At 42.4% G+C, this 26,823-nt stretch overlaps 1 protein-coding gene across 1 annotated transcript in view; it reads left to right on the top strand.

Moving 5' to 3' along the window:
- Positions 1–25,730, top strand: part of VSTM4 (V-set and transmembrane domain containing 4) — an 80,283-nt gene extending 54,553 nt beyond the window's left edge. Inside the window, exons 7-8 of the mRNA XM_061162003.1 lie at positions 502–563; positions 23,084–25,730. Of these exons, the coding sequence (XP_061017986.1) occupies positions 502–563; positions 23,084–23,209 (188 nt within the window). The 3' untranslated portion in view covers positions 23,210–25,730. The remainder of the gene's footprint in view (positions 1–501; positions 564–23,083) is intronic.
- The last annotated feature ends 1,093 nt before the right edge of the window (positions 25,731–26,823 follow it).

Below are 26,823 nucleotides of genomic sequence, written 5' to 3'. Positions count from 1 at the left end.
GAACCACGTGGTAAGGCCTGACTCTGGGTTCAAGCCCCAAATCATTTAATACTAGTTAGTTACATGACATTGCAGGAAGAGCCTCGGTTTCCTCCTCCGTTAAATGGGGACAATAAGACCCTCCCTAATGACCTCACAGGGTGGCTGTGAGGGTCAGAGGTCACCACCATCAGGGTCAGTATGCAGCTAGGAGGAAGCCCCAGGGAAAGTTCCAGCCTCAGCCTTAACCAAGTGTACCTGGTTCTCACCTGCACTGACCTCTTTGTAGCTGGTGGTGTTTTGTCGACCTTGTTGAGGAGAGAGGGTGACATGTCCAAAGGCTAGGAGAGGATCACCATTCCCCAAAGGGCACCAGTCCAACTGTTACCTGGATCAGAAACTGAAGTTCTTCCACGAAGGCAGGAAGGGGCCCATAAGACTGTGTCTGTGGTGCTCATGGTAATGTGGACTTTAAGGGTCCTGGAAGGAATTGCAAACTAAACCCTTGACATGTTTCTACAGCTCCCATTGCCACCACGTTCCATAAACCGAAGCTGTTAAAGCCACAAAGGAAAGTCACCCTGGTGAGTAACCACATTCTCTGTGCTGTCCCCTCAAGCCCTAAACACACTCTGGTCCAAGGAGTACCTTTATTGACTCAAAACATGCTCCAAGTTTTTGGTGCTTCGTCCAAGCAAAGCCGTTCTCTCTTCTTGGGTCAGCTTTCGAACCAATTTTTCTCCATACCTAGTTCCCAGAGTGGCTTTTTAAAAATCCACATAGGATTGCTTTTTATCATCCATGCTCTTTTTTGAAAAGAAGGAAAAAAAGTCACACTCTGGAATGTTTAAAATATAAAGTGGACCAGCTTGTATACATTTGTCTTGATAACCACTCTGAAGAGACTGCAAAAGAACCTTCCAGAATATATGTTGTACTTTTTATTTTGAAATACTTTTTAGATTTACAAAAGTGTTAGAAAGATGATACAAAAAGTTCCTGTCTACTCTGTGCCCAGCTTTTCCTAAGGTTAACATCTCACAAAACTAAGAATTTAGCCTCAGCATATTACCATTAGCTGCACTCCAGATTCGGGTCAGATTTCAGCAGTTTTTCCATGAATGTTCTTTTTCTGGTGCAGGATCCCATCCAGGCTAGCACATGGATTTCATGGTCCTGTCTCCTTAACCTCTTCCAATCAGTGCCTCAGTTCTATGGCCTCGACACTTTTAAAGAGTAGTAGCTACATTTTTTAGAATGTCCCTTGCTTTGGGTTTCTCTGAGGTTTTTCAGTGATTAGAAATGAGGTTATGGATTTGAGGGAAGAACAACACAGAAGAGATATGCCTTTCTCATTGCGTCCTATGGAAGGGACCTGCTGTGACATTCACCTTGACCACTTAGTGAGGGTGAGTCTGCCAGACTTCTTCATATAAAATCACTACTTTTTCCTCTCCATCCTCTATTTGTTAGAATTCAATCACTAAGTCCAGGTCACACTCAAGGGGAGTGGAGTGAAGCTGCACCTCCTGCAGGGAGGGGTATCAAAGACTTTGTGGACACATGAAAACCACCACAGTAATAGGTATTTTAGGGGAGATACATCAGCCTATGCAAATAGTGTGTTTTTCCTTGAACTTTCATCTACTTATTTTAGTGTTCATCGGTGGGTTTTGCTTATAGCACTTATTACTATGGTGAATTAATGGTGATTTTCTGTTTTCCTCAACCCGTCTCTGTTTACTACTTAAAATTCTTCTATAAGCAAGAGCTGGCTCCCTTCTCTCATTGATTTATTCACTAATTTCTTTACATCAGTGTGCATACATGGAGATCTAATTTCTTTTAAATGTGTGCTTGTATTGTTATTCATTTTGTTGCTAATTTTGTTCAGCCATTGTATATTTGTGTGAGAAAGAGAGAGAGAGAAACAGAAAAAGAGAGGGAGAGAGAGGCAGAGAAACTGGCAAGCCTATTCTAAAATGTGTATGTATTGCAAAGGAAAAGAACAGAAAAGTGGAAAGTTTTTATATGCCAGTTCACAAAATTTACATTAAAACCACAGTAATTAAGCCATGTAGTAAGTAACTGGGCTTCCCTGGTGGCTGAGACAGTAAAGAATTTGCCTGCAATGCAGGAGACCCAGGTTCAATCCCTGGGTTGGGAAGATGCCCTGGGGGAAGACATGGCAGCCCATTCCAGTGTTCTCACCTAGAGAATTCCATGGACAGAGGAGCCTGGTGGGCTACAGTCCATGGGGTCACAAAGGGCTGGACACGACTGAGTGGCTAACACTTTTACTTCACTTTCAAGTAGTGGTATTAGCACAAGAATAGGCATATAAACCAAAAGAACATAATAAAGAGCCCCAAACATATCTGCATATGTATTGTCACTTGATTTTATGACAAAAGTGACATCGCACTGCAGTGAAGAAGGGATTATCTTTTCCGTATGTGGTGATTATCTTTTCCATATATGGTACCGTATGTATGTGGTACTTCACACCACACAAAACATTAATTAGTATGAAAGGTAAAACTAAAGCTTTCTAAGCATAGTGTATCTACACGAAGTCAGGGCAAGCAAAGATTTTCAAATCTGTAATGTTGTGAGCTTGATGGTTGCAGTCAGAACCTGTGTCCTTCTGAATCCAGAGCATGAGGTTTTAACCAGCTTATTCAAAGCTTTGTCTCAGAGGGAAACCTGGATCTCTATGCATGACTCTGACATCTTCTGGCTCAGCCTTACTCATGACCTATTCTGTGCCCAGGTTACCTGCTGTTCCTCTGGGCAGGATGGCTCCTCTGTTTTCCAAGAGAGAACCTCCTTTCCCCTGCAATGAATTGTGGGTTCTGTTTTCATGCAGTGTGATTCCATCTGGTTCATGTCATCAAAAATCCCTCACCATTTCTGCTCTATTGACTATACCAGTTTTGTCCTCAAATATAGCAGCAAAGGTTTTGCTAATTTCAATAGATCTATGGTCATTCAGTGGACTTTGGGAAACTCAGTTGAACACAGAGGCTGAAATGATCAACTTTTCTTAGAGCAGCCTACATCCTACCCATGAGAATCAGACTCCCCCGATAGTCTGAGCTCAGTCTCCCAGCTGTGCATACCACTGCACATTTGTGTAGGTGTGGGTGCATCTTTTCCAGATCTTTTATTCCTAATCCTGGTATTTATCAGCAACCTCAAGACTGATTATACTTTTGTAAATTTTCCCCATTTTACATTCTAAGTTGCTCAGGGCCTGTTGTTTCTAATCTAATCTCTTACCCCTTGTAAAAACAGAAACTGCTCTTTATTGACGTGCCATTGATACATCCCAGGGATATATAAGAAAAAGTGCTTTTTTGCATGTCATCATATTTAATTCTCACAGTAAGTTCCCCCATTCCTAGACTTGCCTGTGAGGACACTCAAACACTCTGCTTAAGGAAAGTGGGTTCTTACAACCCACAGGGGGTAGCGTTGCATCTCTCATGAAGAAAAGGCTGCTCCCCCAGAGGATGGAGCAGTGTCAGCAGCCTTGAATGGGCAACTCTCGAGTTCACAGCGACACAGCGCTGCCTCCTTCAGCAGTTTGGGGCCACTTATAAATGAAGTAGATTCAGTAGCATTTAAAAAAATAACTGGTCCCAATCACACGTTTTTTTCTTGTGGACTTTTTTGGGGGGGTGGTTAAAACCCCCTTCACACCTAAATTGGCCCCACATGAGTTTTTTTTTTTTTCATTTTTCATCAAATTTTATTTTTTTAATTAATTTATTTTAATTGGAGAATAATTACTTTGCAATATTGTGATGTTTTTACCATACATCAACATGAATTGGCCACAGGTATACATGTGTCCCCTGCATCTTGAACCACCCCCTCCTACCTCCTTCCCGATGTTATGGACTTTTTGTTTGTTTGTTTGAGCTGGTGTGCTCCTCTGGGACAGAGATCCAACAGAGGAAATTCTTGATTTGCACAGAAAGTAAGTCAGGGCAGTTATATATGCAGTTCAAAATGAATTCTTTGTTTTATGGAAATATTCACAATGCAGTTATTAAATACCAATTTTCCTGTCCTTTGATAATTTAAAATATGAAAAGACTTAAAATGTTTTAAACCAAATTTTCCAGAAATGAGTCAATTTGAAAACCAGTTTGCATCTACAACAATACACAATAAAGGAAAGACCTGACTCTGAGTGTACCTCTGCCTGATCAGCAGTTTAGAGTCAAAAATACCAGGCCTAGCATCTACAGGTTTTGGTTAATATTAAGATTTATTTTCCCAGTAGGCCAGCATTGACCTCAGTCTTAATTTGGTCGATATTTATCTCTCAGATCAATAAGTCTTGATGGCAGCTGAAACTACAGTCAATAGCTACCTGTTGACTCACACAGGCCTTGGTGGGTAATTTAGAAAATAATTTAGCAACATCTTTTCTTTGGGATCTGGTACCAGTTTAGGTGTTTAATTCTATAATTGCTGCATTTTGCCACAAGTCCATAATATAGTGCTTCCTGGAGTGGTCACAGGCCACAGAGTTCTCCAGCCCCCCAGCCCCTCTTTCCAGAGTGATGTTGACACATGCTCATCCCAAGAAAGCAACCTGCCCGTTCCCTCCACTGACTCGTTGGCAAGAAGGAAGAACCTCCATTTATTGAGCGTTTACTATGTGTCAGCTCCTCTGTTAGGTGCTTTGCAGGCTCCATCTCCCTCATCTCAACCACACACGCCGACTCCCAGCAGACCCTCGGACTCCAGGCAAAAATGACAGGCCTGGGTCCTTGCATTTTCACCCTCAAAGCATAACATCTTTTCTTATGTTTCCAAGATAACATGGCATTTTGCAAGAAGTATATATACCAGAGACTAATAGTGGTTTGAAAGAAAAAAAATGATAGGACTCAAGAAGAAAAAAGAGGTGAGAAAGGCATTTTAGATATTTTATAATCAAAGTGTCAAAACTGCCTTCCCCTATTTTAACAAAACAACCAAACACAACAACCTGTTCTCAAAATTAGCTTATGAAGCCATGCCTTATCACCAAGGGTCTTTCTGATGGACAGTGTGTTCCCTTTGTCTAACAACCTGGAATGCTGACAATGAATCATTATTCCAAAATATCAGTGTTTCTTCATCCTTAGGGGGCCAGGATGCACTTTCTCAAAACTCAAAATGTGTAGTTTTCCTTCCAGTTGGCGGTGGGGGGATGGGCACTAGGTCAAAGACTCCTGGAGGCCTTCAGGGGACCCCTGTTTCCTCCCCGTGGTTTTGGGGTCCCTGAACCCACTGAGATAATTTGCACACTTCCAGAAAAGGCTGATGTTGCTTCCTTGTCTCAGAAGGAACAGAATATGTTTCTTTTTCTTGCCCTAGGCCCATTATTGATTCAGAGACCTCGTGGGGGAAGAGAAAACAGTTTCTGTGATGGGGAGGCGAGACCCCAACAGTAACAGGGACTGTGAGCTGGAGGGTCGGGTTGGCAGCATCCCCAGACCGACTCACAGAGGATGCAGGCTCGTGGGCTCCTTCTGCCGCAGGGTCACGCCTCCTCACTGAGGCTGCCTCAGTGTATTACCTCTGTTTCCTGTCTCTCTAGAACCAAGTCACTCGCCTGTAGCGCTCTGTAGCTAGAAAGATCAGACCACCCTTGTTCTCTAAGGAGAAGCTATCCCTTGCGAGCAAAAGGCTGAAGACATGGGGAAACCAGTAACATCAGGGGCTTAATTACAACAAGTTTCCCAGTGGGTCTCTTGTATCCTGTCTCCCTCTAGGATCCATCTCCCGCACTACTGCCTAGGGATCTTTCTCAAACACAACTCCAGTCATGTCATTTCCCTGCTTAAAATACTCTCGTGGCTCCCCCTTGCCTCCAGGATGAAGCACGGCTTCCTGTGAGCGGCAGCTGTCATCACTGATCTCCCGCTCCACCCCTCCACCCCACTAGCCTGTGTGGTCCAGGTCCCCTTCCTGCTGGCTCCATGGGCTCTGTCCTGCACCTGCTGCCTGCCTTATCCTCCCACAGGGCTGCCTCTCACCTCCAGGATGTAGCTCACACACCACTTTCTTTTGTGAGGCCTGCTGCTCCTTCAGCCCCATTTCTTCACACATCTGGACTCTTCTAGGCATCAGTGCTCCCCTGTGTATGTCAGGGACTTCCCATCGCCAACTCTCATGGCACATTTTAGTTAATCTGTTATATCTGACCCCTCAAGGTGTTGATGCCCTTGTCCCTGGAAGTAAACATGGCCATCACCTGCCATGTACCATCACCAAGTACCTGCCATCACTCCAGCTGACTGCTTTCCCTCTTTGCTGTCACCTGCCCCCAGATGGTTAGGCTGGCTTCTGCTTCTCCACCTCTTCAGAGTGTTACCTTCCTCTGGGGTCCTCTTCTCCTTGAACACATTGCCTGGGAGGCTCAACACTCTCATAGGTGCAATAGCCACCTGTGCAGCACATTGGTTTCCTAATCTCAGTCTTCAAGCCGCTTCCACACTGGTTCTTCTGACTGCTTATGAAACATTCCCCAGGAGGCTACACATGTACCCCACACTTGGACACACAGAATTCATCACCTTCCCCCGGTCCTGCCCCACCTAGGATATCCCTGCTGAACTCTAGGTGCCTTCTCCCTCATCCTCATGTTCATTGGTGACCGAAGGCTGTCTGTTACTTCTCAGGCACCTGGCTTGTCCTTTCCTCCTCCCAGCCACAGCTGGCCCCCATGCCCACCACCTCCCCATCCATCTGACTTCAGGACTGCCCCCACCCCCCCTGCCCCCCGAAGTTTTCTACAGCACCTGACCTCATCTGTATCTTAGCACTTCTCATGCCTGACTCAACTTTCTCCCTCACTAGAACCACATCGTGCCTTTTTACAAAGTGACCTTTATGTTTCTCTTACTGTGAAGGCTGTACGTGGTAGACACCTTAGATACTGAAAATATTTTTTAAAAGTTTTTAAAAATTGTGTTAAAATACACATAAAATTGAGCATCTTAGCCATTTTTAAGTATACAGTTCAGTGGTGCTAAGTATATTCACATTGTTGTACAAACAATTTCCAGAACTCTTTTCATCTTGCAAAGGTCTGTACTCATTAAATAACTCCCCACTCTCCCCTCCCCCAGCCCCTGAAAGCTACCCTTCTACTTTGTCTCTAAATCTGACCACTCTGGGTGCCTCATATCAATAGAATCATTTGGTATTTATCTTTTTGTGATTGGCTTCTTTTACTTAGTATAACATTGTCAAGGATCATCTATGTTGCAACGTGTCAAAATTTCCTTCATTTTTAAAGTTGAATAATATTTTGATTTATGTATATATATTACATTTTGTTTATCCATTCATCTGTCGACGGACTCTTGGGATGCTGCCACATGCTGCTATGAACATGGATGTGCATTCTCACTGAGAGTGCACAAGGGTTTTGTTTTCTCTGCATCCTTGCCAACACTTGTTGTTTTCTGTCTTTTTTTTTTGTAGCCTTCCTAATGGGTGTGAGGTGGTATCTCATTGTGGTTTTGAGTTACATTTTCATAATGATTAGTGATGCTGAGCATCTTTTTCATGTGCTTTGGCCATTTGTATATCTTCTTTGTAGAAATGTCTGTTCAAGTCTTTCCCCATTTTTATTTTTTCATTTATTTTTATTAGTTGGAGGCTAATTACTTTACAGTATTGTAGTGGTTTTTGCCATACATTGACATGAATCAGCCATGGATTTACATGTGTTCCCCATCCCGATCCCCCCTCCCCCCCTCCCTCCCCATCCCATCCCTCTGGGTCTTCCCAGGGCACCAGCCCTAAGCACTTGTCTCATGCATCCAACCTGGGCTGGTGATCTGTTTCACCCTTGATAGTATACTTGTTTCAATGCTATTCTCTCAGAACATCCCACCCTCACCTTCTCCCACAGAGTCCCAAAGTCTGTTCTGTACATCTGTGTCTCTTTTTCTGTCTTGCATATAGGGTTATTGTTACCATCTTTTAAAATTCCATATACATGCTTTAGTATACTGTATTGGTGTCTATCTTTCTGGCTTACTTCACTCTGTATAATGGGCTCCAGTTTCATGCATCTCATTAGAACTGATTCAAATGAATTCTTTTTAATGGCTGAGTAATATTCCATTGTGTATATGTACCATAGCTTCCTTATCCATTCTCTGCTGATGGGCATCTAGGTTGCTTCCATGTCCTGGCAATTATAAACGGTGCTGTCATGAACATTGGGATACATGTGTCTCTTTCAGATCTGGTTTCCTCGGCGTGTATGCCCAGGAGTGGGATTGCTGGGTCATATGGCAGTTCTATTTCCAGTTTTTTAAGGAATCTCCACACTGTTTTCCATAGTGGCTGTACTAGTTTGCATTCTCACCAACAGTGTAAGAGGGTTCCCTTTTCTCCACACGCTCTCCAACATTTATTGCTCGTAGACTTTTGGATAGCAGCCATCCTGACTGGCGTGTAATGGTACCTCATTGTGGTTTTGATTTGCATTTCTCTGATAATGAGTGATGTTGAGCATCTTTTCATGTGTTTGTTAGCCATCTGTATCTCTTCTTTAGTTCTTTGGCCCATTTTTTGATTGGGTCATTTATTTTTCTGGAATTGAGCTGCAGGAGTTGCTTGTATATTTTTGAGATTAATCCTTTACAGAATAGAGAGCCCAGAGATAAATCCATGTAACTATGGACACCTTATCTTTGACAAAGGAGGAAAGGATATACAATGGAAAAAAGACAACCTCTTTAACAAGTGGTGCTGGGAAAACTGGTCAACCACTTGTAAAAGAATGAAACTAGAACCCTTTCTAACACCATACACAAAAATAAACTCAAAATGGATTAAAGATCTAAATGTAAGACCAGAAACTATGAAACTCCTAGAGGAGAACATAGGCAAAACACTCTCTCACATAAATCACAGCAGGATCCTCTATGACCCACCTCCCAGAATATTGGAAATAAAAGCAAAACTAAACAAATGGGACCTAATTAAACTTAAAAGCTTTTGCACAACAAAGGAAACTATAAGCAAGGTGAAAAGACAGCCTTCAGAGTGGGAGAAAATGGGCAGAATGGACAAATGAAGCAACAAAGGATTAATCTTTCCCCATTTTTAAATCAGATTTTTTGTGTGTGTTTGTAGATGTTCTTTGTATATTCTGGATATTAACTCCTTTCAGATATATAATTTGCACATATTTTCATCCATTCTGTAGATTGCCTTTGCACTCTGTTGACTATGTCCTTTAATGCCCAGAAGTTTTAAATTTTGATTAACATTAGTTTTAAAGTCATAGACAACCTGTTCATCACTGTGTCCTCAGTGGGGGACCTGGGATCTGCAGACTGTATGTGGAGTGAATGAATCGAGGACAAAGATCTGAGATTGCAGCTCTAAGTCCTCACTGCTCAATGTGGGGCCCAGGGACCAGCAACCTGGGCATCACCTGGGAGCTTGTTGGGAAAATAGCAGCTCAGGCCCCACCCTAGATCTACTGAATTAGAATCTGCAGTTCAACAGGGTCCCAGATGAATCCAATGCACCTTGAAGTTTAGGAAATACAGTTCTGAGTAACTTAAACAGTAGCCAGCTCTGGTTGGGTTATTGCTGGCAAGACAGAGTCATCGCTGGCCACCTTCAGAAATAGTTATACAAATATTTTAGTAAGACAGGTCAGCCCACTTGGGAGAATGGTGAATTTTCTCATTATCAACAGAGATAATTAAACATGAGGATCTGCTTTTAAAGGGTATTGTGACTCTTCCTCATTCCTGAAAACCTTTCCTGGATAGCTCATCCCCGTCTCAGCTTGGCGTAGCCCTGTCCTATGGTCTTCTAGGACCTCTCAGTCACAGGTAGAGAATTCTGACGTGTAGGAATGTGTAGCCAAGACCCATTTGCCTGGGATTCCCTTGAGTTTATAAAGTCTGCAGTAAACCTGCCTCCTCTCATAGAATCTGAAAGATCAGAGCACTTAAAACAGCCAGAGGATGAGGTTCATTCTATCATTGTTGAAGGGAACCTGTCTTAGGAGAGGGCCTTCCTTCTACCCAGTGTCAGCCCAGGACCGAGATGCCAGCTCTGTTCAGTGTTTCCCTGGTGTCTGGAAAGAACCCCCCTTTCTTCCAGCTTAGTTTTCACTATCCAGAATGTACTTCTAAGACCAAAAAGAGTTTTTCTCTGATCAGTAGCAGAAAAGGGCTTTGAGGCCCATTAGACCCCAGTGATGGAATTCTGAGAAGATTTTAATAATAACCCAAACTCCAGCAAAATTATTTCCAGAGGACATGCATTTCAGGTTTCTTGAAGGATGTTTATAATAAGCTGGAGAATTTCTCTTGTTGTCGTTAAATGTGCTAGCACTGGTTTCAGTTGAATTCTACATGAAAAGGATATATTAACCTGAATAATATATGTTCATAATCTCGATTTAAAATTAAAAAGAAGGAAAAAACCCACAACCACATGAACAATATATCGCCCCAAGTAAAAGCCTTGGGAAAAAAACAAAAACTATGCTTGTACCACGCTAGTCCCATTTTTAGAGAGATAAAATTTCTATGCCCCCCTCGGTACACATGCACATCCCATTATTGTCACAGGGAGTTATGTATGTCGACTGGAGGGAAGAAGAGATGTGGGGCTTCGGAATGGATGAGAGTGGGGAAAACAGAAGTCGTTTCATTTCATGTGCTTCCTTCAGTCAGAGAGGGAGGGGTGAGCGGCTGGGTCTTTCATGAATGAGATGTGATCACCAAGAAGTCAAGATCAGGCATCCCAGAAGTGGCAGTGGGAACATCCCGTATTAGGGACTCAGCCCTGATGCAGGGTTGTCCCTTCCCTGTAGGCCAGGAGCTCGGTTCTGATGTCCCTCCGCTGCCTCGCGCTGTCTCCAAACAGCTGCTGGGCTGGAGGCTTCTCAACTCTATCACAGGCCAATGGAGGTTGGTCAAGACTCTGATGTTCTTAACGAGGGCCCAAGTGAAGCCATTACTTTCAGGAATCTTTTAAGACTGGTAGCACCCTAGGCACTCACTGGGGACCCTCTTTTGGGAGACAATGGGAATCCTCTAGAAGTGATACAGAGGGAGTCTTCCCCGTTCTGTTCTCGAAGGATAGTGCAGCTGTGTGCTTCCAGGAGGCAGGTGGCTTCGGGATTGAACACTTCGGAACTGTGTTTCTCCCATTTGCTGCATCACAGATTCATTGGAATTGTTTTGCTGTCTTTCATTCAATGTTGACAAGGCGTGTACGAGTTGCTCTAGGGGTTGCAGTTTGACCCCTGACAAAGGTGAATAGGCGTCATAGAGGTGAGCTGGAGCCAAAGACAGCCCAGGCTGAAAGCAGGCCTGGAAGTCCAGCAGGGCCAGTCCACTGAGTGACTCCGCCTGGTCATACAGACCCACCCGGCCTTTGGGGGTCCTGAGCCCACTCTGGGGCAGGCCCGTCCCTGTGTGTCTACAGGGAATGTCCCTGTGAGAGGCAGCTTGCTTTCCATCTCAGCTCAGCTAATTTACTGCCTTTATTGGGCACTTCATTGTTGGGATCATTGCACTGCCAGGAAATTTTTTTTTTAACTTTTTCATTCTGTTTTATTTTTGTAATCTCATGGAGGAATATCATTTGTGCTCATATTTGATTTTTTTTTTTAAAGCCTATTTCATTGAAAACTTCAGTTTTGAATGCAGAGCACTTCAGAGCTGCTATTAGAAGACTTTTTCAATCTCAAATAGAGAATACGAGAAATGAAGTACCATTTTGCGGGGGGGGGGGGGGGGGGAGAGAGAGTAATAAAGCATCAGCAACCTGTGATATCTATAACATCAAGTTAGGCATCCAGAATGTCAGGAAGAAAATTTCTATGTGAAGCTCAGTTCATGACAAACTAATGGTATATATAGGGGATTTTGTTTCCCTAGCCACATTCAGTGCTTATTTATTATTATAATTTCCTAAAGCTGAATTTATAAATTCTAATAAGCACATGTGTGGCAGTAAGACACAGCCCTATGAATTAAGATTATAGAGTATGCATAGAAAGATGATGAATGCAAACTATGAATTCAGTCATAGGTGCCCATTGCCCATGTTACATATAAATCCAACAAATAAGCTAGCATACCTACTACTGTTTTATATTTGTGCTTCATGCTTGCTTTGTGCGTTGTACATTGTGTCTGTGACATAATGCTGGTGTTGGTAATGGTATTGGTGCTGGTGGTGATGATGGCGGTGATAATGATGGTTTTGATAGTAGTGACACACACACCTCACTTTGATGGCATGTGCCCATGCAGGTCCTACCCCAGTGCTTGCCAGTACACACATCAAGTAGCTCCTGTGTGCTAGGTAGCACGTGGGTCACACATCAAGTAGCTCCTGTGTGCCAGGTAGCACGTGGGTCGGGTATCTTCCTAGGAGCTAAGTTGTGGCATGCTCCAGCCCACTCCTGTCTACTAGAGAGAGGAAATCTCTCTGGCATCTTGAAATCAGCCACTGTGGGAAGATTTACATGTATAAGTCCGCAAATGCTACAAATGAATTTTCTTCTTGGAGGGTCAGTTGCTCAGCAGTTTCCCTGCATACACTGGGTGCAGCAGTGGATACATTTGATAGAGCCCCTGCTCCCACTGAGCTGAGTGATGGGGTCAGAGGCTGGTTCTTGCGCTGGCTCTGGCGCTTGCTAGCTATTAGCCCCAAGCTTGCCATTTCTTGTGAAAGGACAGTAAGATGGACTTTATGCAAAGAGCTATTGGTGCACTAAGTAAATACAAGGTGCTATCATTGCATTCCAACGTGAGAAGCCAGGTGATCACCAAACGTACACTGCTTTTTAGTGCCAAGGCGTGATACGCGCTCAGCAGAGCAAGAGAGCAGGGTAGGGAGCCAAGCGGGGACATGTTTGATGGGGCGGGGGCTGCCTTGGAGCGAAGACCTGATAAGAAGGAAGCAAGCTGCACTGCCATGTGGGAAAAGAACATTCCAAGCAGAGAGCATAGCCCAGGCAAAGGCCCCACACAGGAAGTGCTGTCCAGGTATGTCCAACAAACACAAGGAGACCTGCATGGCTGGAACACTGGTCAGCATGGGGGAGATATGATGTGAGCTGGGGACAGAGGAGTCCCAGGGTAAGATTCAGAAGGATGAGGATCTTGATAAGGACACTGGATTTTATTCCAAGTGTAAAGAGAAACAACAGGGAATTTCGTGCAGAGCAGTGAATGGCATGATTCAATTGATCTTTTTAGAACTATCTGTCCCACTATTAAAAAATTACCTGATTTTTTCTGGCACTTGTCTGAGGTCCAGTGGCATCCAGCAGCATCTGGTACATGATGTTCTCCAAATAATCTCTGACTGTCTTCTTTTCTCTGCTTCTAAATATTTCAAAGGGACCGATTGTTAAAGCAACACTTGTTCATTTCTATGATAAAAATTATAGTCATAAGAATAATTGAGCACTTGTGTAGCATTTGCTGTTTAGCTGCCAGGTAATTTTCTAAGTACATTACATTTACTAATGCATTTAATCCTCAAACTAACCCTGTGGGGTAGGTACTAGTATGGGTCCCACTTTACAGACAAAGAAACACAGGTACAGAGAGGTTAAGTAACTTACCCAAGGTCTCACAGACAGTAAATAAGTCAGTCTGCAAGAGTCCATGCTCTTAAGTACCACCAGGCAGACCCTTGCTCGAACTGATGAATCTAAGTGTTAAAGATTGAGGTTGATTAGAAGATTGAGATTCAAGAGTGAAGATTTTTAAAGTGGACTTCTACATGGAAGTAGATAACCAAACACTCTCTTATTCAAAGCATAAGCATTCTCTTGAATAATACTGCCAGGAAAAGTACATTTGGAAGACAGCTGGGAAAACATACATCTGCGGTCCATGGGGAAGAGAAAATGAGTGACTGTATTAGATCATGGAGCTCTCACTGTGACACTGTGAGAAGTGTCATGTATCAGGACCCCTCCCAAGAGCGTTGTCCATAATTACATTTTCGCTTCCAAAACACATGTTGGTGAAATCTAGAGATATCCATCTGTCTGATGACTCGTAAACCTCGGGCCTTTCAGGGTAGAGCTTCGGCACCGTCTAAAGCCAGTCACTTCTGCCTATCCTCAGAGCAATTAGTCAGGGGCATGTGACTTTCCATCACATCAGATTCATTCAGGGAATGCACTTTGCTAAACATCCTTTGAATTCTCTAGACTTAGGAGCATGATGTGAATTTGCTCTGCTCATGGTTTCCGAATGACTTCATCCAACGCAAGGTGCCAACACACCTAGATAAGACCTTGAAACCTTTATCTCCATCCAAGGCTTCTCTGCTGAGTTACAGAGGCTTTCTAATCCTTCCAAAGTCCTAGATAACACTGGGTATTGACCATCCGTCACTGGGTAACCATGGGGAGGGGAAGCCAGGTGTGAGGTAGGACTCTGCACGGCTTATAGATGGCTGGAACAAAGGAAGTGGGCCTCAGAGGGTCCTCTGTCTCCATGCACAGTAGTGGAGAGTCCTGTTCTCTAGGTTCAGATTGTCAAGGTGCACCTAGATCTGCAGTCACAGCTGTCTGCTGGGCTTGGGAGTGCAACTGGATCCCAGCCCCAGCTAAGGAGGATTCTGGTACGAGTTACGCTGCTACAGCCAGAGGTCCCAGTGTTCCACTGACCTCAGCTCTGAGGAGATGGTGAGTTTAGCCCTGGCATGTGGCTCTAGATGCAAGGTACCTTGGAAAACTCCCCTGGATTTTTCAATCCTATCCTTAGTCCTTCCTTGGCTGCATATTTCTACCTGTTCAGTGGGCACCTCTAATCAAGAGTCTGTTGCCACCCCACATGCTGCCTGGTCAAAGCAGAGCCTGTACCTTTTTCATCTTCTTTCCATGCTGGTCAGAGGCACACTTGCTCCTTTCTTGGGGGCTAAGAGTCCTTTGGGTATAAGACTGTGGAGCGAGACAAGGGGTGGCCTGAAGGGATTCCAACAAAATTCCCCTCCTCATTCATTGTCCTGCAATTGGTGTCAGCCCCATATGTCTGCCCTCAGAGCCTCTGTCCCCCGACACCAAGCCAGGCCTATGATGAGCATGGGGTGGAGGTGGGCAGCTCTCCTTACCCCGTTTCTCCTTTGTCCGGAGCTCATCTGCCCACTGAACAGTGCAGGCCTGTTCTGAAAACACGCTCTCCAGAGATTCATACCAGTAAAGCTTCCCTGTTGTCTTTGGAAGGTCTCTCTTTTCCCCTTTGGGATTTCAAGGTCTGTTGTCTGCCTGGCTGGCTCACCTGGGTGCAGTGCGTCCACATGAGAGTCTTAGTCGCTGCTGCTGACCCTGTTCTTGTAAGTTCAGGGGGCTGCTCCTGAGCAGAGGGTGGATTCCAGGCAGGACTGGAATCAGAGCCTGTCTGAGGCCAGGCTCTGCCTAGCAATGGCTGCAGGACCTGGAACCATGAACCTGCCTTTTAAAGCCTGTTAGCTCCTCTGTGAAGCAGCCATGACCACTGGCCCCACCTCACAGGACTGATATGTGAGGAGTGAGTGAGTTAATGAAGATTAGTTAACAGTTCCTGAGTTCTGTATCAGAAGGACCACTTCTCAAACCCCGCCGTTTGTCGCCTCTCAAATCACTTCTGGATCGCATCCTTTGTACCATCATTTAATGTCTCTGTCTTGGAAATGTGTTTATTTTGTTCATTTTGAGCCTTTATTTTCATTTAATGTGCACACCAGGGAACTCTACTTTTTCCTTCTATAAAATGTTTAACTGTAAATAAATAAGCCATTTGACAGACCTGTGGAACTCAAAATTAAGTCAAGTTTATTTCCAAGGCAAGTTGATTCTTACAGGACATTTAAGGAGTTGGAACCTACAAGTTTCCACTAAAGGCTTTTCATCAAATAGAGCTTCTCTGAATGTACAGTACCCCCCCCCCCCCCCCACTGAATGGCCATTGTTGCACATGTATGGATGTTAGGAGGGGAGCATTTGTTTTTACCAGGTACTCCTCTGTTGAATAAAAAATGAGCACTTATCTCAAAAGGGGAAGAGGAAGTCTGTCCTCGATAATATGGATAATATGTAATTCTCTCTTGGGTAAATAGATTCCTGATCATGCAACTCGGTAGAACTGCAATCACATTTTTAAACTCTAAGGTGACGTTAGCATAAACATCCCATGTCCTAGTTATTGATCTGTTACTGCAATAATGGTATTACCCAATTGAACTTCTGACATTGGAGAACTTTCAGTGGCTGCAATTGCATTTTTCTTTTATTCCTTCAACTTAATTCAACTTGCACATCCATCTGTGATCTCTGTGAAAAGGTGTTGTTTTGCAGGAGTCTGCATAGAATGTTAAACCTCTCTCTCTCCTGGTAGGAAAGTTATTTCTTGGCTTGATTCCCAAAAAAACATACCTACAAAATGAAGCACTCAGAAACTTCCAATGAGGAGCTTGAAGTGAGGTGTGTTTCCAAGAGGTACACAACTTCTGAATTCTTTGAGGCTGACTTTTCTGGTGTTAGCTTTAGCCAGTAAATCCTTCCCCATTGAAATATCACTCTAAAACTGAGGGTAAGTGGGGCTTAAATGAGAAGTGGGAGATCCAGCCTGGAGGCTGTCATCTGCTGTAGCAGCGTCTCACCACTGGCAGAGAGGAAAGATAGGGATGCGAGATATGGCATTTCAAACTCTGATGCTTGCAGACTCACTTTGTTACACCTGGAGTCCAGAAGATTCTATTACTGTATTCGAAAACTGGTCTGTGCAATCTTTTCCAACTTCTTCTGAGGGGATGTCGTGCAGTATAGGAATTTAATCGGGCACAGCATCAGTGAGAATTTGAGTGCAAGTCTGGAATTGCTGAGTCCCCTGGGGACAGTGAGAAGGTAATTACTGGACCAGTAGCACCTACTTGAATGGCTAAAATAAAAAGTGAATAAAAATAAAAGTAAAAAAATAAAAAATAAAATAATAAAAAATAATAAAAATTAAAAGTAAAAAATAAAGCGGACAACACCAAGTCCCATCATATATGCAGAGCAATGAAAACTCTCAGTATTGCTGGAGGAAGGGAAGAATGGTGTGGACACTCTGGATGGATAATTTGGCAGTTTCTTTCAAAGTTAAACATACTTTCCATACAACCCAGCAACCCCAGTCTTGGGTGTTACCCTAGAGTAACAAAAATCTCCCACACAAACCTGCAATGAATATTTATAGCAACTCAGTTCATAATCACCGAAAACTTAGAATGACCCAGATGTCCTTCAGCAGGTGAATGGCTAAGCAAAATGAGGCATGTGACACACGGTGGAATACTTAGTAATCCAAAGGAGCAGACTGTTGATACATGCAGCAACCTGGATGACACGTGAGGGAATTATTCCAAGAGAAAAATGCTGACCCCACACGGTTACATACCATGTGATGCCTTTCACATGACATTCTCTAAGAGAGAAAGCCTCAGTGACAGAACACAGGTCAGGGTTGCCTGAGGGTCTTGTTAGAGGGAGGACGTGACTGCAGAGATAGCATGAGGGCGTGTGACGGGACTGTCCTGAGTCCTGTCGGGGCAATGCGCCCAGAAACCTGTTCTTGTGTTTGGATGCATATAATGATCCATTAGAAAGTCACTTTTACTACATGTCTTTTAAGAAAATTAAATTAAGAAGTGAAACAAAATTCTTGGTGTCCCTGGAAGACATAGTAGGAGGTGAGAATAGATCTTTTTGTTTTTCATTTATTTTTATTAGTTGGAGGCTAATTATTTTACAATATTGTAGTGTTTTTTTGCCATACATTGGCATGAATCAGCCATGGATTTACATGTGTTCCCCATCTTGAATCCCCCTCCCACCTCCCTCCCCATCCCATCCCTCTGGGTCAGAGAATAGATCTTAATCTTGCCTCAGGGGGTGCACCACGCCTGGGTGAACCTATGGGGTGGAGGGGTAGGAGGTGTCACCCGCATTGGAGAACATAGCTCAGGGGCATGGTTAGAAAGATTTAAATATCCATGCAAATAAATTAATTAATAAAAATGTATTGTAAAATCTCTTCATTCTTTGGCCGGTGAGCAGTTTGCCCCTGCTCCCATGCTCTGCAGGCAGCTACTGGGTGACAGCATCGGGGCCACTCTCCTCACCTCCTGCCCATGAACACTTTCACTGAACTGAGAAAATTTCCTTTTATTCTTGCCTTCCTTGGATGCGCTGACACGTGTCTACATCTGAGCTTCCATCCCCTCTTGCTCGTAGAATTCCACTCCAGACCAGGGGAGTGGATTCTTCATGACTGGGAGGAAATGGATGAAAAGTGAGATTAAAGACACATAAAACAAGGGGGTTTAGAGCCTACAAGACACCACGCAGTTGACACAAACACCAGGCTTCTATTGGAGGAATAGAGAGAGAAATGGGCCGAGAGTCTTTTCAGGCCTGGTGAAAGGGAAAAGAAAGTAAAACCAAACAGTCCTGGGGAAGAGGACTGTTGCTTCTCACATGTTTAGAAAGCTCTGGGGCTTCTTCTAAAAGCCCCTACCAGGACTTCCAGCTGTTGGTCCGCTGCCCCGTCCTGTGTCCGGGAAACAGCAACAGCAGACCTAGGTGTCAAGTTCATGTCCGCGGCCTGGAAGTCCTGCCTTCTGCACTTTGCTTTGTGTTTTCAAGTGCAGGCAAGACCTGCTGTCGAAGTGTTTGTGAACAGCCAGTTCAAGAGTATTTAAGTTTGTTTTCGAGTGCTGATGTCCCGTTTACCTCCAGTACCACCAGGAATAGGACAGGGGCTTGAAGAGGGCCATTTGAGGGCCAGAAGCTGTCAGAGAACTAGCTGAAGTGTGTCTTGATTTACTTTCAGAGACCCACTCACTGCACTCCAGTTCTTGAATTGCCATACACATTAGGAGTAATTCTTTATCTTAAATCTAAACACGTTCGTGTTGGCAAGACATCACCTGAAATACAGGTGGGGCCCTATAGCAGGTCGCTCACCCTGGCTCTGCGCCATTGCAGTTGTTCCCTTTGACCTTGACATTCTGCTCCTGGCTCCCAGTTTGACTCCCAGTTCTGTAGTCTTCCCTGTTGTTATTGTTTTAGTCACTAAGTCAAGTCTGACTCTCTGTGACCCCACGGACTGTAGCCCACCAGGCTTCTCTGTTCTTGGGATTCTTCAGGCAAGGATACTGGAGTGGGTTACCATTTCCTTCTCCAGGGGATCTTTCCAACCCAGGAATCAAACCTGCATCTCCTGCACTGGCAGGCATATTCCTTACCGCTGAGCCAACAGGGAAGCTGAGTCTTACCTACTCTCACTGATATGCCAATATTGTTCTCTAAGCTACTTCTTAATGCACCTAAGCCTTCCCCTAAAGCATCAGTGCAGAGAAAGGTAGCTGAGTGGAAACTGGTGAGAAGTCTACATTTTCCCCTTTTTAGTGGTGGTAAGAAATTTATTTCTAGTTAAACAAGCTGGGAAACGTAATTAAGCACATGGTTGATGGGATAGCCAAGGATGCATGCCAGAAAAACAATAGGTTCTTTAAAGGTGCCAAGGACTAATATGCATCTCCTGTTGGAAACTGTATACACTTCACAATTCAGAGCCTCTTGTGTGCTGCCTCGTACCTTCAATCAAATTATTATATTCCAGAAATATGCATAAGGGAAATGATTCTACACATTTTATGGTGGGTTGCTGCTTGTAGCAGTAATTGAAGTACCTTTCCACTTATGAAAGTACTAATTTTATTTGTTTTTATTGCTTTTCTAGATGCAATTATTTATTTAGTGTGCTTTGGCTTTATTAAATTATGTTTACTATAGGAACATCATAAAAATGTATGAAAACAACACATCAGCCAAGCCAGCCTAGTGACCTGTATTGAGAAAGCTAGTGTTATTTTTCATATCCAAACATAATGGAATAACTTAAGAATAAACAGATAATCTATGCTAGAAAACAATGCAGTTTCAGAGTAATGTAATAAAACACCTGGACAATACGATTTCATAAATCTTGGTTCTAAAATTTACATGAGTTGGGTTTTGTGTGCTTATTTGAGGACACATGACATTTCTAAATGGAATCATTATAACGTGAAATGTAATTAAACTGAAAGGCAAGAGGTAAATGGTATTTTTGTTGGCTGGTGAGATGTGGATGACTAAGAAGAACTGTAAAGATTTTTGGTATAAAAAGATAAGCAGGAGGCTCTGACCCATGTACCTGTCCTTAACACTGAAGTTTAAAGAGAGCCGGGTGACTATGAAGGTGGCTTGGTGGTGTCCCTCACCAGCAGGTACTGGCTGTAAGTCATTCTTTACATTCCCCTCCCTGCACCTTAGTATGATGCTTCATCTCAAAATAAAAGAGGATTTTTGCTTTTGACACACATTTTAAGGAACTTAATAGGAATGTATATGATTTATTTGTCCTGAATTTTTGTGAGTTAATCAAGGTATAGCACTGAAAATAAAAAAAAAATCTACGACAACACAACCAAAACCAAAACCAAAACCAGAGCTGCTTAAATAAAAGTGAGGTGTCTTTTACAACTATAAATCAGTGACTAACTTTTATTTTTCTAATTGTGAATTAAAATTAATTAATCTGCTGTTTAAATAATGTACCATCTACAAGATTCAACAAATATGTACCATAAAGGGTGAGTCTCTCTCCAACCACATAGTTTACTTGCCCAGAGGGAACCTTGAAGACCAAGTTCTTGATTTCCAGGTGAGTTCTAAGGGTTTTCTGAGCACATAAAATATATGCATGTGTATTTACTCCCATACACACATAGTTACACAAATGATAGTAAAATATGCAGTACCCATATGGCTTCATCATTCTTTTTAAAGACTGTGCCGAATATTTCATTAAGAATGCATCGGACTCCTATTGATGTCCACTGAAGTGTTTCCAGTTTTTTGCTTGTACCAATAACATTTCCACCAACAGTATACAAGAGGACTTGTTTCTTGCTGTTTCTTTTCGAAAACTTGTAGTTTGTCAGCTTGAAAGACAAGAACTGATGTCTAAGTGATTTTAAATCATTCTTGTCTTATTTTGAGAGAGGTGAAGTCTCATTTAATACGTGTGAGAACTTTTGTATTTCCCTTCCTGTGAAGTCTCTGATCCTGTCTCTTGTTCTTTGCTTAATTTTCTAGTGGACTGTTGGCCATTATTGTTATTCAATTGTGAGACCCTTTGATCTGAGTTGTGAATATTTTGCTCATTTTTTTCAACTGTCCTTTGACTTTATTTAGAGGATATTCTGCAATATATTGCATGAAAATCTACATGTCATTTTTCTATTGCTCCTGGGTTTTGTAAGACTTTAAAACACATATTTTAAATTGGTGAGATTTTAAAAAATAATTTTTAAATAATTTAAATAATTGTTTAAATAATTGCTGAGATTATTTTTTAAAAATTTTCCCACACAGTCTTCTAGCACTTTTGAGTTTATTTTCCATGTTAAAATTTAAAATTAATGTGGCATTTATCTAATGTAAAGAATGATGTGAACAATATGACTTTTTTCAATTGGCTACCCAAGTATCCCAACACCATTTATTGAAAAATAATATTTGGGTTAATTTATGCATGTTTTCATCAATCCCATTGATGTCTATTCATTTGTTGGTATCACAGAGCTTTAATTATAGTAGCTTTATATTTTTAATGTCACTGGAGTTGGATCACAAATTATTCTTTATTTTAATAATTTTCCTTAATTATGGTAAGAAAAAAATCTATGACTGTATTATATTATCAAGAATTATTTTTTAACAAAAATTTTAAATGCCTTTCCAGTATCTATAGAGATAACCATATGGTTTTTCTCTGTATTACTGTTGTGAATTATATTAATAGATTTCTCTAGTACTGAACCGTTTATTCCATTCATTTATTTATTCCATTTATTCTATTCCTAGAATAAGATCAATTTGAGCATGATTATCTTTCAGTGTGCTTTTTTGTGCTGAGTCAATCTGATTTATGCTAACTTACACACTAATAAATGAAATTGTTATTAAGTATGTGAAGTTTTTTCCTTTTTTGTAATGCTCCGAATCAGTTTAATTATATTCGGATTATCTGTTCCTCAAAGGAATTTCTTTTAGAAATTCTCTTATCAAACTGCCTGTGCCAGGTGCTTTTGACAGTATTTTCTCTCTTCTTCCTTCCTTCTTCTGTTCCTTTCTTTTCTTTCTTTCCTTTGATGGAATTAGTATAGTCACGTGCTACTGTTTGTAATTTATATTTTTCTAGAATATTACTCACTTTATCTTGTATTTCAAGGTTTTTGCATTTCCCATTCCATTCATTTATGCTTTTTCCCTTCCTATCTTGATTAAGTTTTTGTTTGTTTCATTGGTGTTTTTTAAGCATAAACTTTTGGATATTTTTATTTATTCTCTGATTTTTCTATCTTCTGACTTATATGTCCAGTGTTAATTTTTTTTTTTGGTTCTTCCTTCTGCTTTTGTTTATTTTGTTTTTTTTTCCCTAGCTTCTTAAATTGGATGTTTGATCCATTTCATCCATATTGTTTAATATAAATATTTAACGTTATGACTTTTCTCCAAGTACTACATTCTTAGGTTCTGGTATGTAATATTTTCTTTGCCATTATTTTCATCATATGCTGAAATTTTAGTTTTATATAGATTGAGTCACTTAAAATTTCTAGGTGATAGCATTCTAGTTTTGTTGTTAATTTCTAGGACTTTTTGTTTCTGTCTCTGTTTTATTCTTTCCAGCAGAGACTGTTAGTTACATTATTTTTGCTTTGGAATTAAAGTTTGCTTTGTGGCCTCATGTTTAATCATTTTTGATAAGTGTTCTGTGACAACTTAAATCATGTGGTGTTTCTCTGCAGGACATAGTGTTCTATATAAGATGACAGGATGTAGCTTTAGGTTATTTAAGTTTTACATATGCCTTAAATTTTTTTTTTTCATTTATTTCCCTTTGAATCCCCAAAGTGCTATGAAAATACATGCCTGATGAATGGATGTGTGGTGCTGAACTCCCTGTGGTCGGCTCCAATTGTGTTGTTTTTTGTCTTATAGCCAAAGATTGCCGAGGAGAACTTGACCTACGCTGAGCTGGAGCTGATCAAGCCCCACCAGGCAGCCAAGGGCATCCCCACCAGCACGGTCTATGCGCAGATCCTCTTCGAGGAGAACAAGCTGTAACCCTGCGTCCTATTTAATATCTGCCACCAGTTATTTATGAAACTTTGGATACAAAGTCCTTATTTTTGTATTTTCACTCGTGCCTTCTGTGTGGTGGGAGCCCCTTTCTGACGGCCTTTCAGGTGCCTTCAGAGAGGTATGACGCTCCTTTCTGCAAAGAGCAGGGGCCGCAGCCCTTTGGATAAATCTCCCAGGACAAGATTTTCTGGGTCTGAGCCCTGAAGGGTGAGGACTCTGATTCTGAGACCATTCAAGAGGATTTTCTGCTGAGCCAAACCCCTGTATGTTTTTTTTTTCTCTTATCTTTTTTTTTTAATCTGAATTTTAATCTTCTACCCTTCCTGTATCTGTGATATCAAGCTCATAGTATATAGCTAGAGGAAATACCATTATGGGCCCAAGTGTGAGATGGTAGAGATGTACTAATTGGTTTTCAAAGGATCAGATAACATTGCCAGGGCACCCAGAGCAGCATAAAGTGCTTATTGTAAGCAGTCATTCAAGATAGCATCTCTTGTTTTAAATAGATGCACTGACCCTGGTGACTCAAGGGCAGAGAGACAGATTGTGGGGCGGTCTGAGGTCTAAGCCGACAATGAACTGTCTGGATACCCCTGTGCCCATTTCCCCACCCGTTATTGTTCACAGCCACAGGACAAGTAGAAAGTTGTTCATTCTGAAGTGCTTCCACCTCTTTGGCAGGGGGGGCTTATCCCTGTATAGAGACTATTCTCCAAGAAGTTCTTACTTACCCTTTTCCAAAAGGAGCAGGGTGGTGTGCTTTTGATTGACAGAATAGAGGAAGGGGGCCTCTTGGAAGTGTGCCAAGGTTACTAACTCTAATTGAACATCCATTTGTGTAAGAGCAAAGTCTTTTGACTGCTTCCCCAATGGTAGGAGAGTAGGAAGTATAAGCCAAGCTGGAAAAACGTGTCCTGGATACCCCCCTCACCCTCCCCCCGCACCAGCCCAATACAAAGTGCCTTGCTGACTCAACTTTGCATGTTAATTCGAATGGACTTGAGTGGGAGGGAGGCAGGGATGCCTGGCAAATAGATCTATGAGAAAGTTGCTCTGTGGACCTATATGACATCCATGACCTCATCATTCTGGAACAGGCCAAGCTATCAGCTATGTTGTTAAGGACACCTGATGTGTGAGTGTGCTATGGGTGGGTTTTTACTGCACACTACAGAAATTGTTTGGCTTTGTAATGGACCATGTATATATGTTAAATTATATATTTTAAACACAATCTGAATGTGAGTTGTGCCCCTCTGTACAGCCATGTGAACTTGGTTGAGGTTCTTATCCCCTACTGGTCTCAGACTCTTATTTATACAAAGGTGAGTTAACCTCTCATAGAATTCTTATAATGGGATAATGACTTGGAAGATTCTGGACGCTAGAAATTGCTACACAAGTACACTATGTTAACATGCATGCTAAAACTAGTCCATATTTTTAAAATGAAATGCCTTTACTATTTAAAGCTCTCATTGTGTTAACTTTAAAAAGTAAATATTTGTCCATGAACTTAGCTCTGTGGTAACTTTCCCAAAGACCCGTCATAGCTGATGAGTGCCTCTCATGGTTTACTGGAAAGGGTCCAAGTCAGGAGCAGGTAATGATTTTCCAGAAGCGAAAATATCCTGACTTTACAAAAAGGAAGTCATTCTCCGCTGCCTGTGCTTGCGTCTCATGCTCTCCTTCTCGCCAAGTTTCCAAGGTAGTGAGTAAGCTTTGCGATTTCTGAAGAACTCACTAGAACCTTCCAGACAGGAGGACATCTTTTAGAACAGGAGAATATATGGTTAGTACATCTTTCATATCATCATTATCCTGGGCATCCTATCATCTTTTATCATGGCACTCTTCGGTAGGGCATAGTTACATGGTGTTGTGGGGAAGGAAAGTAATTTCCTGATTTGCACAAGGAGCTATTAATATACAGATGGGTGGGGCCCTGGGAGTACCAGGTGGGAGTGGAGAGTGGGGCGTCTGAAGAGGTGATGGAGAGAAGGCGATGGAGAAGGAGGACTCTGGGCCTCTGCAGAACTGAATCGAACCTCAGTCACCTGCAGACCCACCGTGTTAAATTCAGTGGGGGCTCTGTGTCATCACATATGGAAATGAATACATTCCACTGAGAAGAGCACAGGTTTTGAAGAGTCTCTGTAGGTTAAAATCCAACAAGTCATTGTTATAGATTCAATTCAGACTCTTGCTCCAAAACTCTGGTCATATTTGCATAAATCCATGCCGAGGTGTGTGAGGAGGGGATCCACTGACATGGGGTATAAGAAGAGGCTTCAAGACCAATACCTCCTACTGAACATGCTTCCTAAGGGAATCATGGAAGCTCTTGGCAACATCTGAGCACCGCTTGCTCCACTATTATCTAGGAGCAAGTTGTCTAAACTCTGCTCAGAACTGGGAGCAATGGATGATTTGTACCTAGTGCTTCTTTGGGATGATAAACCTTGATGTTATTTTCAGAATAAACTTAAAAGTAAGTCTCCTTATTTGTTTTCTATCGAATACACCACTATGTCTGTATTGTCATTTCTAAAGATAAGGAATATATATCATTCAAATAGAAATGAGGAAAAGTTCTTCACTTTCTTTTTGCTGTAAAGCATCTGTGGGAACAACTAGATAGTTTTCAACATGGACAACGGCTTATACATTTAAATGAAGGACAAAGAACCCACTGCTCAGAATGGAATGCAGTCCTCTTGCAGGCAGAGTGCACAGACTCTCAGATTTGGTGGGGATTTGGTTTTGGTCATGCATGGCGGAATCATCACAGGAAGCAAGGATGGGGAAGGGGTATCCCCAAATGAGACTGCCTTGCCAAGTCACAGCCCTGGACCCTGAACTAAAGCAGTTGTGATGGGAAGACAGGGCTGGGATTCCTTTTAGATCACATTTTCATTAAATCATCATGTCTCTGTTAACTCACAGGGCAGAGAAGGAAAAAGCTAAGCCTAACCCTCCCTCTCATATTCATTGGTGTGAAAATGACACTGGGCACTATATATTTTTTAGTACATAGTCATCAACCCACACATGGATGAGCCCAAAGACTCACTCAGGATAAAAACACTAAACCAGTTGATGCTTTTAGGGACTGCTCGTGGCTTAGTTCATCCCTCAGTTTCTGACATGCATGACTACAACCTAGGCTGGGCCAAGAATGGGACTCATGCTCCAGGCCACAAAAAATGGGCCAAAGCATGCATGAGGCCTGGTCTGGGCTGATCAGAATTCTTAGGAGAAAGAAAGCATCTTAGAAAGCAGCTAAGCCAGGAGGCCACCTGTCAGAACCACCTACAGCAACATCTGCCAAGGGGTGAAGCCTTGGTGAACAAAAAGATGCTGAGAAAGCAGTGGGGAAGACAGGGTCCTGGGAGCACAGACAGAATCCCAGCCTGCAGCCACTAAGATCCCCCAGGCTCTTCTTTTTCCTTTAGATCTTCTTTTGATTCAATAAACTAGCCCCTTCTCCTACCATCTAACTCCTGGTTTTGCTCAAGCTGGTCAGGTTGCAGTCAAGAGAATTCCAACTAAAACAGTATGCATCAAAGCTGCTTCCCAAACCAGGAAGCAAA

Source organism: Dama dama, chromosome 15, assembly GCF_033118175.1.
Source record: "Dama dama isolate Ldn47 chromosome 15, ASM3311817v1, whole genome shotgun sequence".
Classification (NCBI taxonomy): domain Eukaryota; kingdom Metazoa; phylum Chordata; class Mammalia; order Artiodactyla; family Cervidae; genus Dama; species Dama dama.
This window is presented reverse-complemented; position numbering and strand designations above follow the sequence as displayed.